The sequence below is a fragment of the Astatotilapia calliptera genome, chromosome 3 (genome assembly GCF_900246225.1).
Source record: "Astatotilapia calliptera chromosome 3, fAstCal1.2, whole genome shotgun sequence".
In the NCBI taxonomy this organism is placed as follows: Eukaryota; Metazoa; Chordata; class Actinopteri; order Cichliformes; family Cichlidae; genus Astatotilapia; species Astatotilapia calliptera.
The window spans coordinates 20,860,237-20,874,051 of NC_039304.1; the positions used below are offsets into that span (position 1 = coordinate 20,860,237).

Genomic DNA, 13,815 nt, shown 5'->3' on the forward strand with positions numbered 1-13,815 from the left:
AAGAGAACTCTGTCTCACTTCTGTAAACTAACACGATTGTTCTGCTTTCAGAAGCAACTTCTCCGCCTGTCAGCCCTGTGCGAAGGCGATCCCTGGGCCTGCTGTTAGACCAGCGTCTCTCCCGCAGCAAATCCGACATGCTCCATCCTTCAGAGACGCCGCCTACTGCTACCTTGGCTCCTCCTGCTCGGTTTAACCCCTTCTCCCAAAGGGAGGATCTCAAAGGCGGGAAGATAAAGCTGTTTGACACGCCCAGCAAGTCTGTCATCTCCCTGACCTTCACGCTGCCTCCTCCACCAGACTGCGATGACACCACTGCATCTGATGCGGATGCTGTCGACATGCCCAGGAGGCACAGGCGCTGCCACTCGCTGCCTTGCACACCTCCTCCACACCTCACGTCGGCACCAAACACCGTTCTCTCTGAGGAGTCTCCGTCTGAGACGGAAGTGAACGACGCAACTGAAGAGGACTGTCTTCTAGAAGACAAGGATGCTTACAGGGCGAGCGATTCAGGTCTCCCTCTGTCTCTCGAGGCGCTGTCAGTAAACATGTTTGACCATGAGAAGGAGGCGAAGCTGCAGCAGCAGCAGCAGGAGGAAGGGAGGGAGGAGGAGCCAATGGACTGCACTAGTTCCCCAGACATGCAAGACAGCACTTCGTCTCCTTACTCCAAACTTTCCTCTCCTCCTTCCCATTTCTCATCTCCCTTACAACCATCCAGTCCTCCTTTCTCAAACGGCTGGGGGTCGGCCATCTCTAACGGGCCTCCGTGCCTGCCACCGCTCTCCAATTTGGTCAACAATAATGTGGTTGTGAGTCGACCACTGGGCTGGAGCACCGCCACCAACAGCACTCCCACAACCAACAACAACGGCTACCACTCCCCAACAGGAGACCCCGCGGGCTCTTCTCCCTTTGGCTCTGGCAGCGGACACTCTCTGGACCAGGAGGAGGTCATCTCCTCATGTCCTGGCTGCTGCCTGGCTGGCCTCCGGTTCCCCTCAGTGTGTCTGAGAGCTCCTCCACGGTGTAACCCTTACAAGAACTTGAACGGAGACCACGCGGCCTCTCACGGGCTGCTTTGTTCAGGACCCAAGGGCCTTCCGCCCTCCCCCACACCCACAACCACAACCACCAGCCTGGAGCCGGGACTCGCCTTGCCTGGGGTGCAAACATAAACCCTGATTCTTCAACACCAAATGCACATAGAGCAGACGTGCAAACTGCACCAAAAGGTCACATTCTGGGGAATTAAGCAGGTCCTCTTTAAAATTTGCACAGATTTTAACGCAGCAATACTCTGCTTATTTTCCAGACACACTTTTTTGGTGCACAGGTGACTCTTAAGTGTTTGGGTCGCCTTACAGAGAGACTCCAAAACCGGCTGATTTTCTCCAACAAAGCCATGGGACGTAAAACCTTTCAGGCGACGCCCTCTGCTGGACTGAGGGTGGCACAGCCTGTGACGTCAGCCGTGCCTGTATAGATCTGATCGGCAGCGTCCAGAACTGATCAGCATGTAAACACTCCAGTCTGGGATCCACATCAGTTGGATGTTGAATATTTGCAGATGTATAGATTGATATGTCAGAGGATCCTGGAATGAGGAATGTTCAGCTTAGTATTATCGTTGTTGCAATGATGTTCGGTGCTGAATGAACAGGCAGTTTTGCTTTGTCTTTAATTATCAGGTGTATGATGCTCTGCTGAGGTGTGTTTGTGAATTGAATGCAGGTGTGTGTGATGGATTCAGAGTGTGTGTGATGCACACCATTCTTAAGACTATTTTTGTTGCTGTATGATCTCTGTTGGTCCTTCTGATTGCCTGGTTAAGCACTTCAGCTGTATTATTGTTAATAAGGAAACTGTTTATCATTATATTTGGGAATGAAGGTCTTTGACCTGCTTAAGAGATGTACAGATTCTTATTATTTAAACATGGCATTGAATAAAAAGACAGAATGCACTCATGTCTTTGATCTGCTGTCTACTTTGTTTTGGCTGCTTTAGATTCCTGGGGTGTTTCTTATAATCTTTCATCTCTATTTCAGGATAAATTGTCAACAGTTATGACCAAAATCTACAACCCCCATCTGCTTCAAATGTATTTATTTACATTGGAGCAATCCTAAACAGTCGTGAAACCCATTATTTATTCTGATGAGCAAAGACAAATCTTTGTGTATTTCCAAAAATTCAGCCCTCCTTTTATTCTCCACATTATGGAAGCTTGTTTTGAGGGGGGGGGTTTCAACATTTTGGGGGTTTTGAGTTTGCGCTCACCCCCATTTTTAATGAAGTAATAAACTGAATGAAAATGTGCAGTTTGGTTGACGTTGATCACAAAGAGGAAATCATACATTTAAATAAACATTTAGGTTATCCTTGATGTTGCAGTATAAACGCTGCAAACTGGAAAGTTTTGCCGCGTGTTGTGGCAGTTTGGCAAAGCACCTTTAATAACGGTAGAAAGGAAATTATTTATTTATTTTTAAATGACTTTTTTTTTTTTTTTTTTGTGACCTAAAGGTGTTTGTGGTTTGGTAGCCAAGCATAAAATTGACAACTGAAATGGGGTTAATGAGTACAGGAGCACCAAACGATCAGTAGAATGAACACTTCTTTCTTTACCTAATTTCCTCTGGGATTAATAAAGTATTCTGAATCTCATTACCATCCCAGTCTTGATTTTTATGGCCCTCCTCTTTAAGGAGATTAAAGCCTTTCCTCTCCCTTACAAAATCACCAGCCTTCAATTAAATCCTTCTCTCTCTCCACCCCTTCCACCGTCCTGCTGTCCTCAGGCCCTCATTCTTGCCTGCAGCTTACTCCGTCTCAGTGCTTCTTTACAGGTGCATTTGTCTTGCTTTAAAGGGAGTCAGTCACCTCCAGGACTTTACACGCTCTATAAGCCCTTTCCTGATCCAGAGGTCACCAGGTTGTCATGGAAACACAAAGTATAACCTGGTTGATGGTGCTGCTGGGGTTGTACATCCTGTTCATCACAGGTAGGAACTGAAGTCAGCGTTGCTGTTAAAGCCCCCTGTTCAAACTGTGCTAAAAACCAGTTTGCATCAGGTCTTCTTCTCCCTCTGTGTGCGCTCGTGCTTTAAAGTGTTAACAAAATTGGCACAATCGGAGTCTGCTGACCAATGAAAACCTCTGTGTGTGTTATGTGTGTCTATTTTTGGTGTACGGGTTTCGTGCGAACTTCCCAGGGTCGAGCGAGTTAGTCTGTTACACTGCAGTGGAATCACTGGACTTAGGTTGCCTCCTGCAGTGGGATTGTCCCCATGCCAGTCCTAATACCACCTACACTGTGCAGACAAAGACGCAGGGGTAAGTCTGTCTGAGTGTGTGTGTGTGTCAGAGAGGGAGACATATTCCTGTAACCTCACACACTGATTTTACTCCCACCAGTGCACAGACACTTTGCAGTTTATTGTGTCACGTTTAATTTTTTAATTTTTATTTATTTATTTATTTCTGCTGGTGTCTACAGCATTAGGTACGTTAAATTAGATGATCATGATTTTATTGTCTTCAGACACTTTTGGATTTGGCATTGGATCAGCTGTTAATATATAACTGCACAGTTACATTGTGCATACTGATTACAATAAGAATACTGAATAATGTGTATAACAAGAAATACAAATAATTTAGATTCTTGTGGAAAGGCAAACAAGTGTGTATCTATAGTACAGAGAAGTAATGAAAATAACTCATGAATTTCAAGATGAAAAGAGGATTGAAATGCAACAAATGCCCAATGTATCTATTTACCGGCCTCATGCTAACATCTAAGGTATTGTGAAACTTCTTGAGCCAGCCCTCATTTCTTCAGATTTTGCTAGGAGAATGGGAAATGATAAATTATTGAAACATGCGCAAACATGCATGAAAATGGAGAATATGAGGCAAAAATAGAGACAATTCTAAGAGTCAGTATTTGGTATGACCACCTGGGATCACTGTGGTGCTGAAAAATGAAGCTGCTGCCAGTGTGAGATGATATTACATTGTGGATAAAAATTTTCTTTTCTGTATTCATAATTTCATCAATGTTGACAAAATTTCCAGCAGCACTGACTAAAATAGAGATACAGAAACCATGAAAGAGCCTCCACTGTGTTTTATACTATGTGTTTTGTGACAGGCTGCTAGTATCCCCTAAAGATAAATGTTTAAATTGGCTGTTTGCTAAGTTGTCTGTTAAGTGTAGACATAACACTTGGTTGTAGACAAAACCCCCGAGTACAAGGACTGGACTGAAAATGGATGAAAAAGCATCCAAGATCCTAAGAAAAAAACTTAAGAGACCTACAGGAAGCCTGCTGTTCAAGAGCACTTTAAAAATGACAGGATAGTCTGATTCAAAGAAAAAAGGGTTGGCTTAAGACATTCCAAAGTCTGCTTTGCAGCTAGCTCTGACGTTACATGTTTAAATGGTATGCATATATGGTAAATTATATCATATGTAACTTTAAAGTTAATTCTAAATGCAATACTTACTTGTTCTTTAATTTTGGTGTTACTATTGCAGGGACCCGTGGCAGGATGTGCCATGGTGCATCTGGATCTCGTCCCGAAGCTGTGACATCTCTCAGGTCTTCTCAAACTTTGAGCTCTACAACATGATTCGCCTTGGTGTTCACCTCAGTCCCAGCTCCACTGTGTGGCTCAAACCACGCAAGTTTGACTACAGTGACTTCAGTAAGTAACAGTCCATAATGTTTCTGTAATGAAGCTAAGTGAAAATGTGCCACAGACTGAGGAGACTCTGCAGGTTTACTTTTCAAATATCATGGGTGGTTTGAATTTGAAGCCTCTGTCTCTCCTCTGCAGACTTCAGTCCACCTTCTGTTTCCGTCTCTTTGAAAGACGACCAGATGGTGGTGCAGGTGCACTTCCCCTGTGCTGCCAACAGGAGGTGCTCTCTGGAGAGGTGCTGTCCCATCTCTAAGTTGATTGATCCCTGGACCACAGTGACTGTGTATACTGAGCCGAGTGGTGCAGAATACCAGGTGTGGCTATGCTTTGTCTCCAGTTCTACTGATATTTAAGAACAAGGAAGTATTGTGTTCAAAAGGAACGTTAAAGCTAAATACACTTTAAATATGTAGTGTTAGCTTTAGGGTTTTCTTTGGCTGCTTTGCTACTGATTTTCAGCTCAGTTCTTGTACCTGACCATTTTCAAGGGAATGTTTGTTTGTTAAGCTACTTCAGATTGACCTATGAATCATTCAAGCAGCAGTACCAGTAGTGGTAGTAGTACCAGCTACACATTATACATGCTTGTTTCTTTCAGAGCCGCACAGTCTGGACTCAGGAGGTCGTGTCGTATGTGGAGTTCTCCGGTTTGCCTCTGGGTCAGAAATATTGTGCTGAGGCCAACTTCTCCTTCCCAACCTTTGCCATGGCGGCTTCACCGAAATCAGCCCCTCAGTGCGTTGAAACAGTCGCCAGTTCAGGTGAGGAGATGAGATACAGTTTACTTTAAAAACTAGAGGTTCCCAAATTAGCAGCTACCTGAACCATCTTCACGTTCGATAGCTTAAGAAATCACTGCTGCTTCTATAGTTTTGACACTGAGTACAGAAAACAGACCTGTCCATGGATCATTCACAACACATCCTACTTTCATTAGTTATGAGGTCCAAAATACTGCTTAGGTGCTATTAGGATACTAAGAACCTCCCATGAAACTGCAAGAAAGCCTCATAAAGACAGCTGTGCTTGGATCCTTAAACGATGTGAACCGCACTTTATAAGTCCAAGAGGTCAGCTAGATCTACTGCAGAAGCTTGGCTTGCCTCTTCCTACAGCTTTTCTGGTGATACAACTTGTAAATCTTGGGTCTGAAATGATTTAGTGTAGTTCTCTGCTTTTTTTGAGCAGAGACATGTTCAACCTGCATGCATTTCTTCCCTACAGGGCTGCTGCCAGCGCTGTGTATGGGAATCGGGCTGACTTCCCTTCTTCTTTTCCCAATTCTCATCATGTATCTACAAAAATCAAGACAAGCTACACCAGCTACTGAGAATCAGCCCAAGGTTCCGGTATGATTTATTGTGTTTCACTTTATTTCACCCTCTGTTTTTATAAAATACTTAAACACATGCAGTTTTCCAGATTAAAACATTTCTTCTTTCATTCCTTAAGTCGTCTGCTCAAGAGCCGATCCCTTTGGTTCCTCTGTCCCCGGGTATAGTTGACCCTTGTGAGATCCACTTGGAGTTTATTCCTGACCATGTTTCCACTGAGCCCTTTTCTGGCATTGTGTCCAATCAGAATCTAAATCACAAACAGGGAAGCATGCACTCCAGCAATCGTCTCAATTATGACACCAAATCGGATGAAGTGTACTGGGACAGCGGAGGGATGGAGCTAGATCGCGGCCTGGACTCTGGCATCAGCATCCCACTTGTTTCTCGCTCTTCTGAAGAGACATGTGAGCCCCATGGAGACTGAAAGGTTGAGAGCTTTCTCTTCGTGAATGTTGCTCTGTAAGGCTGGAGTTTGCCTCTTTCTCCCTCAGGGATGAAATAGGAGACTAAACTGCTCAAAGTATGGACTGGTCCATTTAAAATGTTTGGATGTGTTTCATTTATTATGGTCAAACACATTATGATTATCTGGAAGTTGACAACAAGTTGTCTTCATAGATTTTGGAAGCTAGACCTTTAAGCAAACATTGATGAGAAGGCCCTAAACACAGGATAAATTGAAGCCTTAAAAACTATAGTTTCAGAAAACCTTTTCTGCTGATGAAAACCAAGTGATAGGACTGAAACCTAGTGACTGACTGTTAAATAGATATCCAGGTTCAAAAATGAACTGTAACAGGAAACAATTGTCTTTTCCCCAGTTTGTAAGTACACATACATAAAATCTTTAGCTGAAGTCAAGAGCACCTGGTTAGATTTTTTTGTCTACAAAAAATAAATAAATCTGCAGAACTGAGTTAACTACAATTACATTAAAAAAAGAACATTTTCACAGGACTGGATAGAGTCTTAAAAAATGAGTACACCCCATGATTTGGGTGTCCAGAGGAGTTCATGGTTCATGGTGTTTTTCTGTTTTAGTTTTTCTGTGAAGAACTTTGTGATTTTTGTCTTGAAAGGTGCTATACAAATAAAATTTTACTTTACTTACTTACTTACACAATGACTCCAAGGTGTCCAGGTCCTGTGCCTGCAAAACAAGTCTAAATCATCACCCGTGCATCACCGTGTGTCACAGTGGCTATGACGTGTTTGGTTTTCTCCAAATGTGGTGCTGTACTTCATGGCCACACATCTCCATTTAGGTCGCATCTGTCCAAAGAACATTGTTCCAGAACTTCTGTGGTTTGTTCAGAAGCAACTTTGCAACCTCAGCCGAGCTGCCTGGGTTTTTTTTTTTTTAGAGAGAAGAGACTTTCTTCTGACAACCTCTCCAAACACATCAAAAAATGCTCTGTTTTTTTCTAATTGTTCTGATATGAACCATTTAAGTGACTAACTGAGCCCTGTAGTGTCTGAGAAACAGCAAAAAACCCAAGCTATGTCTACCTTGAGGTGAATTTGCTGGGATGGAAACTCCTGGGAAGACTTAGCAATGCGTTAAAACACAAATCAGATAACTGCCAAAACGTCTGCTTGCATAGAGGCTGTCAGACTTGCTGATGAACAGGTAATCAAGTGCATTTGATTATCACCACCCTCTTCATTTCTGTGGAAGCAGTAAAAGATGTATTTAGTTTTTCATAGGATTACACCGAACCTGCAATCGCTTACTTTTTCACATGACTGCAGACGGCTCAGCACTGCAACTACAAAGACAACAGTTTGAACCATTAAGATCTGTTAGCTTAATATTTTAACCTTTATTCAACTACTTCTAGTACAAAATAGCAGTGATACGTTGTGTTCACCAGTGACCATTTTCCCCCCAGTTATACGTTATCAGCAAATAATTTCAGTTGTGCTATTAGCTATTTCGATTGTTATCCATGCTGTTAGCTTGCAACTGAAATGCTAGCCATTGCAGTATTGTGTTTCTATTGTCTATCCATGATATTCAGTGGTATCATTAGCTTCTCAAATATCTCTAACTGTTAGCCATATTGCTTTTTAATGATCAATTTCTATCATTTGTTCACATTTTGGATGTGTATAGTTAAAAGTTATTACATGGGCTGACCTCCTGGGAAGATTGTAGCAACACATTAACGCACAGTTGTGCTATTAGCTATTTCAGCTGTTATCCTTTTTATCTTACAATTCACATGCAAGCCACTGTACTACTGTATTTTAACTGTTTATCCATTATATTCGATGCAATATCGTTTGAAATATGATAGCCAGACTGCTAATTACCGTTTTCTATCATTTTGACCAATATTTTTTTAAAATAATTTATGCATATTGCTGTTACTTAGTTTTTTAATTCTGCTTCTTATTTTTTTTTGAGCGGGGCGCTGTCATGCTTATTCAAGTCCACCCAGTTCTGTAAACCCCCAGCTGCTGTACAAACAGGCTACATCCTAATTGGGAGTTACTGTGAGGCTTATAATGGGTCCTCAGCACCCAATACTTGTCTTCTATTTTGGTTCTAATTATCAGACTGGCTGCTGTGTTGGTTGGTCAGGGGGCACCAGGGTTGTCCAATGAGTTTTCATGAGTTCACACCCCCCAAGGAGCGTCTTTGACGTGGATAATGGCTCCCTTAGGTTTGTTTGGGTGCCGTCTGTGCTTAACTCGGACCTCTGAACTTTCCTTCTCAGATTAGGCATCACATTGCAGAGGCAGCGATAAACAGAGGCCACCGGTTTACTGCTCACACTATGATTGTGTTTTGTTGTCCGCTATGAAGTAATAGAAATGTGGCTCCTAATCTGAAACCTACAAGCAGATTCCTGTCAGATATGAGTCAGTGTTTCAGGAAGAGGGTCAGAGAACTAGATGGTGAGTGAAAATTATCAGTCAAGCAAAAATTGTTTATCTGGGAGGTCCAAAAGAAGCCGTTTTGTGTGCGTGTGTAAACGTCAACTTACTCGGAGAGTGGTTCTTGTCCCCCCTGCTTTTTGTGCTGTATTCCACTCCAAACCATAGCTTCATAAACAAGAGCTAGGAAAACTTTAGACCCCCCACATACTGCCGGCAGCTCTGCCGATAACATAGTGTGTTGTTTTTCTGTCATTCATTGCTGTAAAATGTTTCTGACTCACAGTTGCCCCATCAGAGCTTTGCTGCCTCTAACCCGTGACTCGCACCTCATCCTGCACGAAGACAAGAAACATCTTGACATCTCACTTTTTTTCCTTCTGTTTTGCTGGTGTTGCATTCTTTCCGCAACATTGGGAAGTCCTGCGGGTTTGGCCATCCAATATTGTTTGTTTCCCCATCTGACTTTTCCAGAGTCCACAGAGACCTGGGGGTTACCAAAGCTCCACATACAAGCCTTTGGTTTGGCTTTGTTAATAACTACAGCGCATTATCTGCCATTTGTATTATTCAAGAAGTTTTCTTGGACAGGGTATTTTTTATCAGCCTCCAGTCTGTGACAGCTCTCTGCTACCTGATAATGACATGGAGTTTACCTATAACGCTTGTTTACAAACTGATAAATTATCCTTGTAGCAAAAACTGTCGTAATCTTAAAGGTAATCACGTTTTCCTCGTAAGGCTTAGTTAATTGTGTTGAAAGTGATGGCTTTTTAATATCATCCCTAATACCTAATCTACATGTAGTTTAACACAACGGTACACAATAATGTTTAGAGCGCCTCTTGATCATTTCGCAGCAGTGAGGTTTTTATGTTTTTCTGGTTTGGATGTGTGCTGGCCCTTGAGAGACTCCTAATTTAAAAAGTCATTGCTTCATTGTATAAAGCAACAAGCAATGTGAAGAAAAAAAATAATATATTTGTGATTTCTAATCCTTGAATGCAGCTCAGCTACAAAAGAGTTTGATCAAAATAGGACTGGTACTAAAACACTGCTTACAGTGTAGCAAATCTCTTCATGAGCGAAATGAAGAGTAACTCCTACCTGGTATTGTGTGAAAAACAAATTGCCTCCTAAACCTAATAACTGGTTTTGCTGTCCTTCCCACTAAGAACTGCAATCAGGCATTTGTGATTACTGGCAGTGAGTCTCTCACATCACTATGGAGATACTTTAGCCACTCCTCTTTGCACAACAGTAGTCACTTTCCCAGCATGAGCGACCTTTTGAAGGTCCTTTTAAAGGTCATGCCAACATATTTTAATTGGATTTAAGTCTGGACTTGGACTAGGCCACTCCAAAACCTTCATTTTGTTTGTTTAGCCATCTTGAATTGGAGTCCCTGCTGTGTTTCTGACCATTGTCCTCCTCTATAACCTGAGTGCTCTCGAGCTACAGGGCATGAAGTGATGATCCAATACTCTCCTTCAAGGTTGTTTGGTAGAGAGAAGAACTCATAGTTCCAACAATTACAGCAAAGCAGCCTCAGACCATCACACTACCATCACCATGTTTGACTGCTGGTATGAAATGCTGGCTTAGTTTACTTCTGCTCAAACAGGACTCCAACCCTTCAAAAAGTTAGGTCAGTAGTAGTTTTTTCCTTGAACTCTCCCATGGATGTCATTTTTGCCCAGTCTCTCTCATATTGTTGAATCATAAACTCAGAAATCAGTAAAAGGGGCGAATACGTCTTCTCTTTAATATAATAAAGATGCTGTTGGATGATTAACCATTGTGAAGTAACCCCTGTGGGTTAAAAGTTCAGCTAATACTGAACTAGATGAGGTTTGTTTTCAGTGAAGATTTCAATCATACTGGAGGGACAGAGGACCTGACCTTAGTTGAGGTGAGGTAGGTCCAGAATTTCCAGGAAGGCCTCTTTATTTATTCTCTGTCATCTGATCAGGATATTTGGTTTTGATAGATTTGTTTTATACCAAAGGGCATCTTCTTGAGCCAATGTGTAAATCTTCCAGGTCAAAAGAACGATTCTGTTTGTGGTCACCGTTCCTGGGTACAGAGCAATCGCATGGCGAATGAAAACTGCCAGTTTGTGGTTAAACCTGATGTATTTGGACTGTTTTTGAGAGCCATTCAACAGCTGCAGTCCAAAAGTTGCATAATGTCAGGAAAAACCAAAACAAACCAAACCCCCCCCCCCAGATGTGCTTACAGACTCAAAACATTGGTTCAGTTTAGTTTAAGTATTAAAGTGTACACATCACCTTGCTGATAAATGACACTAATATTCACCTTTAATTCTCATATTAACATTTAAGAGACCGAATTAATAGTTACAGATTTTAATAAGAGCTACCATAAAAGTTTATGGGCAGAAATCTGTGCCATCAGAAACTGAATTTGAATAAGTTCAATTTGAATTTGAATTGCTCAGATTGAATCTGAATTGTAACTTGAATAAATGCTTTTGAAAACTGAATTTGAATTAGTCTAATTTGAAATTGAATTTATGGTTTGAAAATGATCATCACTAATTGAAATTGAATTTTATATTTTGAAAATGAATTGATTTGCTTTGAAACTGCATTTTATCCTTTAAAAATTCAGCTCTCGAATAATTTCAGTTTCACTTCTCACCATTCAGTTTCAGTTCCAAAATTCAGTTTTTTGGAACTTACATCCGGTTCCGGTTCAAGCGCAGATTAATAGAACTACGTTTTACTAGCGGACCGAAAGTGTTACTGACGGGAATCTACAGCGTCTTGAGCTGAATTAAGACTTCAGAAGTCATTCGTCATGTCGATTGACCAGCGGATAAACTCTCAGGTTGGTAATAAATGTATTACATGTATAAGAACAAGCGTCATGTTAACAAAAGATAGCCGTAAGGTAACTTTTATGCTTATTGTAGCTGTTAGCTAAAAGCGCTAATTTAGCGTAGTTTGCCCTGAATTCAGATTTGACAACAAATATGATCGACTGTTTCTAGTAGAATTCCAGAGTTGTCATCTTGGACCCTCTCAGAGTATACTACACGACGCACGATGAAGGCCAAAATCGGGCCGATCGCCAAAACGGTCGCACGACTCAAAAATCGGCTCAAAATGGGCCAAAAATCGCACAGTGTGAGCCCAGCATAACACAGCATCCCAACTCTTTAGCTAACTTAATAACTTTAGCTAAAGTGAATAGTTAGTCTAATTCATTAGTGCAGCATTACTGGATCACCTCTGTTTGAAGTGATATAATATGATATACAACTATCACTGAAATAGCAAACTTTGTAAATAAGCAAACAACACTTCTCATTCTCTAAACGTTTGGCCACAGCTGTAGATTACACTATCAGTGCTTGTTCACTCTTGACAATAATAACATTTCTAAATTTACTTTGTGCATTTACAGATAAACAATATCTAATATTTTATCTAAATGACTGCTTTGTCTTTGAAAAGGGTGAAGAGCCTGAGGCCGGTGACAGTCCAGTTCTACTCTAAGTACATCCTTACAGTGGCTCACAGGACAAGGCCACATTCCTGTCCTGCCAGAAGAGAAGAGAAACTTCAGAGTCTTCATGCAGTTCAACCACACCTGTCATATTCCGTATGACAGGGGTCTCAAACTCCAGTCCTCAAAGGTCAAAGTGTCATGCAACTTTTCCATGCCCTCGAGGACTGGAGTTTGAGACCCCTGCCGTATGGTGTTCATGCTGTTTTCTACCCCACAGTTACAGCATGTCTGACTGCCTGTTCAGCATATGCAAAAATATATGATGAGTTTAAGCATGTGATGACTAAGGCTTTCCATTATGGTGTTTGTCATCACATGTCACAGACATCTGGATGATCATTTGGAATAAATAAAATACTAAAAACGTGTTACTTCATCTTTTATCTTTATTATTATTGTTCTTATTTTACACTTTTCATTGTTAGACATTAGGTTTATTTGTAGTAGTCCTTTCCAACGTCTTTCCCTCTTCCATGTTACTGTGGCAGCTTGTCAGCATCTATTTGGGTTTGGAAGTGGAACAGAAAGTAAAGAAATCCAAAGTGCCATTAAAACCAGGAGAGGTTCTTATATTTCAGAAGAAGGGATTAATTCAAAAGAAATGACCTCAATGCCATATTTTATTTAGGAACCCTAGAGAGCACTTTGCAAAATAACACATTCTTATAATTTCACCCTCAAATGAGCCAAGCTACGACTGTCAGGGAAGGTGATGTAGGTACAGAGCATATGAGAGTGGTTAAGTTAGTCTCTTGTCTAGATGAAGGCACAAGAGGGATCAATGGCAAGGCATAGAGATTCAGTATCTTCAGTCTTCAGTGGACACTCCATTTCTGGCACAAAACACCTGTAAAAGATGGTCGATTTAGGAGGTGACCCGACAACTTCAGCCTGTCAAACATATTAATGGAGCAGTATGCTTTAAAAAAAAAAAAAATTAATTAAGCATTCACTCAGTACCCTAAGAATTATTATGGTAGTTAAACACTGATAGTTGTATATCATATTATATCACTTCAAACAGAGATGATCCAGTAATGCTGCACTAATGAATTAGACTAACTATTCACTTTAGCTAAAGTTATTAAGTTAGCTAAAGAGTTGGGATGCTGTGTAAGACATAAATAAAGCTAAAATACAAAGGTTTGGACACCGTTTTGCATGTTTCCCTACTGTAGGGGTCTCTGCAAGCATACAGAGGGGTACTCTGAGAGGGTACAAGATGACAACTCTGGAATTCTACTAGAAACAGTCGATCATATTTGTTTGTCAAAGCTGAATCCAGGGCAAACTACGCTAAATTAGCGTTTTTAGCTAACAGCTACAATAAGCATAAAAGTTA

General features: G+C 41.3%; 2 protein-coding genes across 2 annotated transcripts in view; both read left to right on the top strand.

The window, feature by feature from the left end:
- tesk1b (testis associated actin remodelling kinase 1b) overlaps nucleotides 1–1,974 on the top strand; it is a 32,394-nt gene extending 30,420 nt beyond the window's left edge. The window contains exon 11 of the mRNA XM_026162284.1: nucleotides 52–1,974. Within this exon, the coding sequence (XP_026018069.1) occupies nucleotides 52–1,181 (1,130 nt within the window). The 3' untranslated portion in view covers nucleotides 1,182–1,974. The remainder of the gene's footprint in view (nucleotides 1–51) is intronic.
- Nucleotides 1,975–2,585: 611 nt separating this feature from the next.
- LOC113018901 (uncharacterized) lies at nucleotides 2,586–6,122 on the top strand. Its single transcript, XM_026162317.1, has 6 exons — nucleotides 2,586–3,011; nucleotides 3,222–3,342; nucleotides 4,550–4,719; nucleotides 4,852–5,030; nucleotides 5,315–5,477; nucleotides 5,941–6,122. Exons 1-6 carry the CDS (start codon nucleotides 2,948–2,950, stop codon nucleotides 6,069–6,071), a joined length of 828 nt encoding a protein of 275 aa, XP_026018102.1. The 5' UTR covers nucleotides 2,586–2,947; the 3' UTR covers nucleotides 6,072–6,122.
- The last annotated feature ends 7,693 nt before the right edge of the window (nucleotides 6,123–13,815 follow it).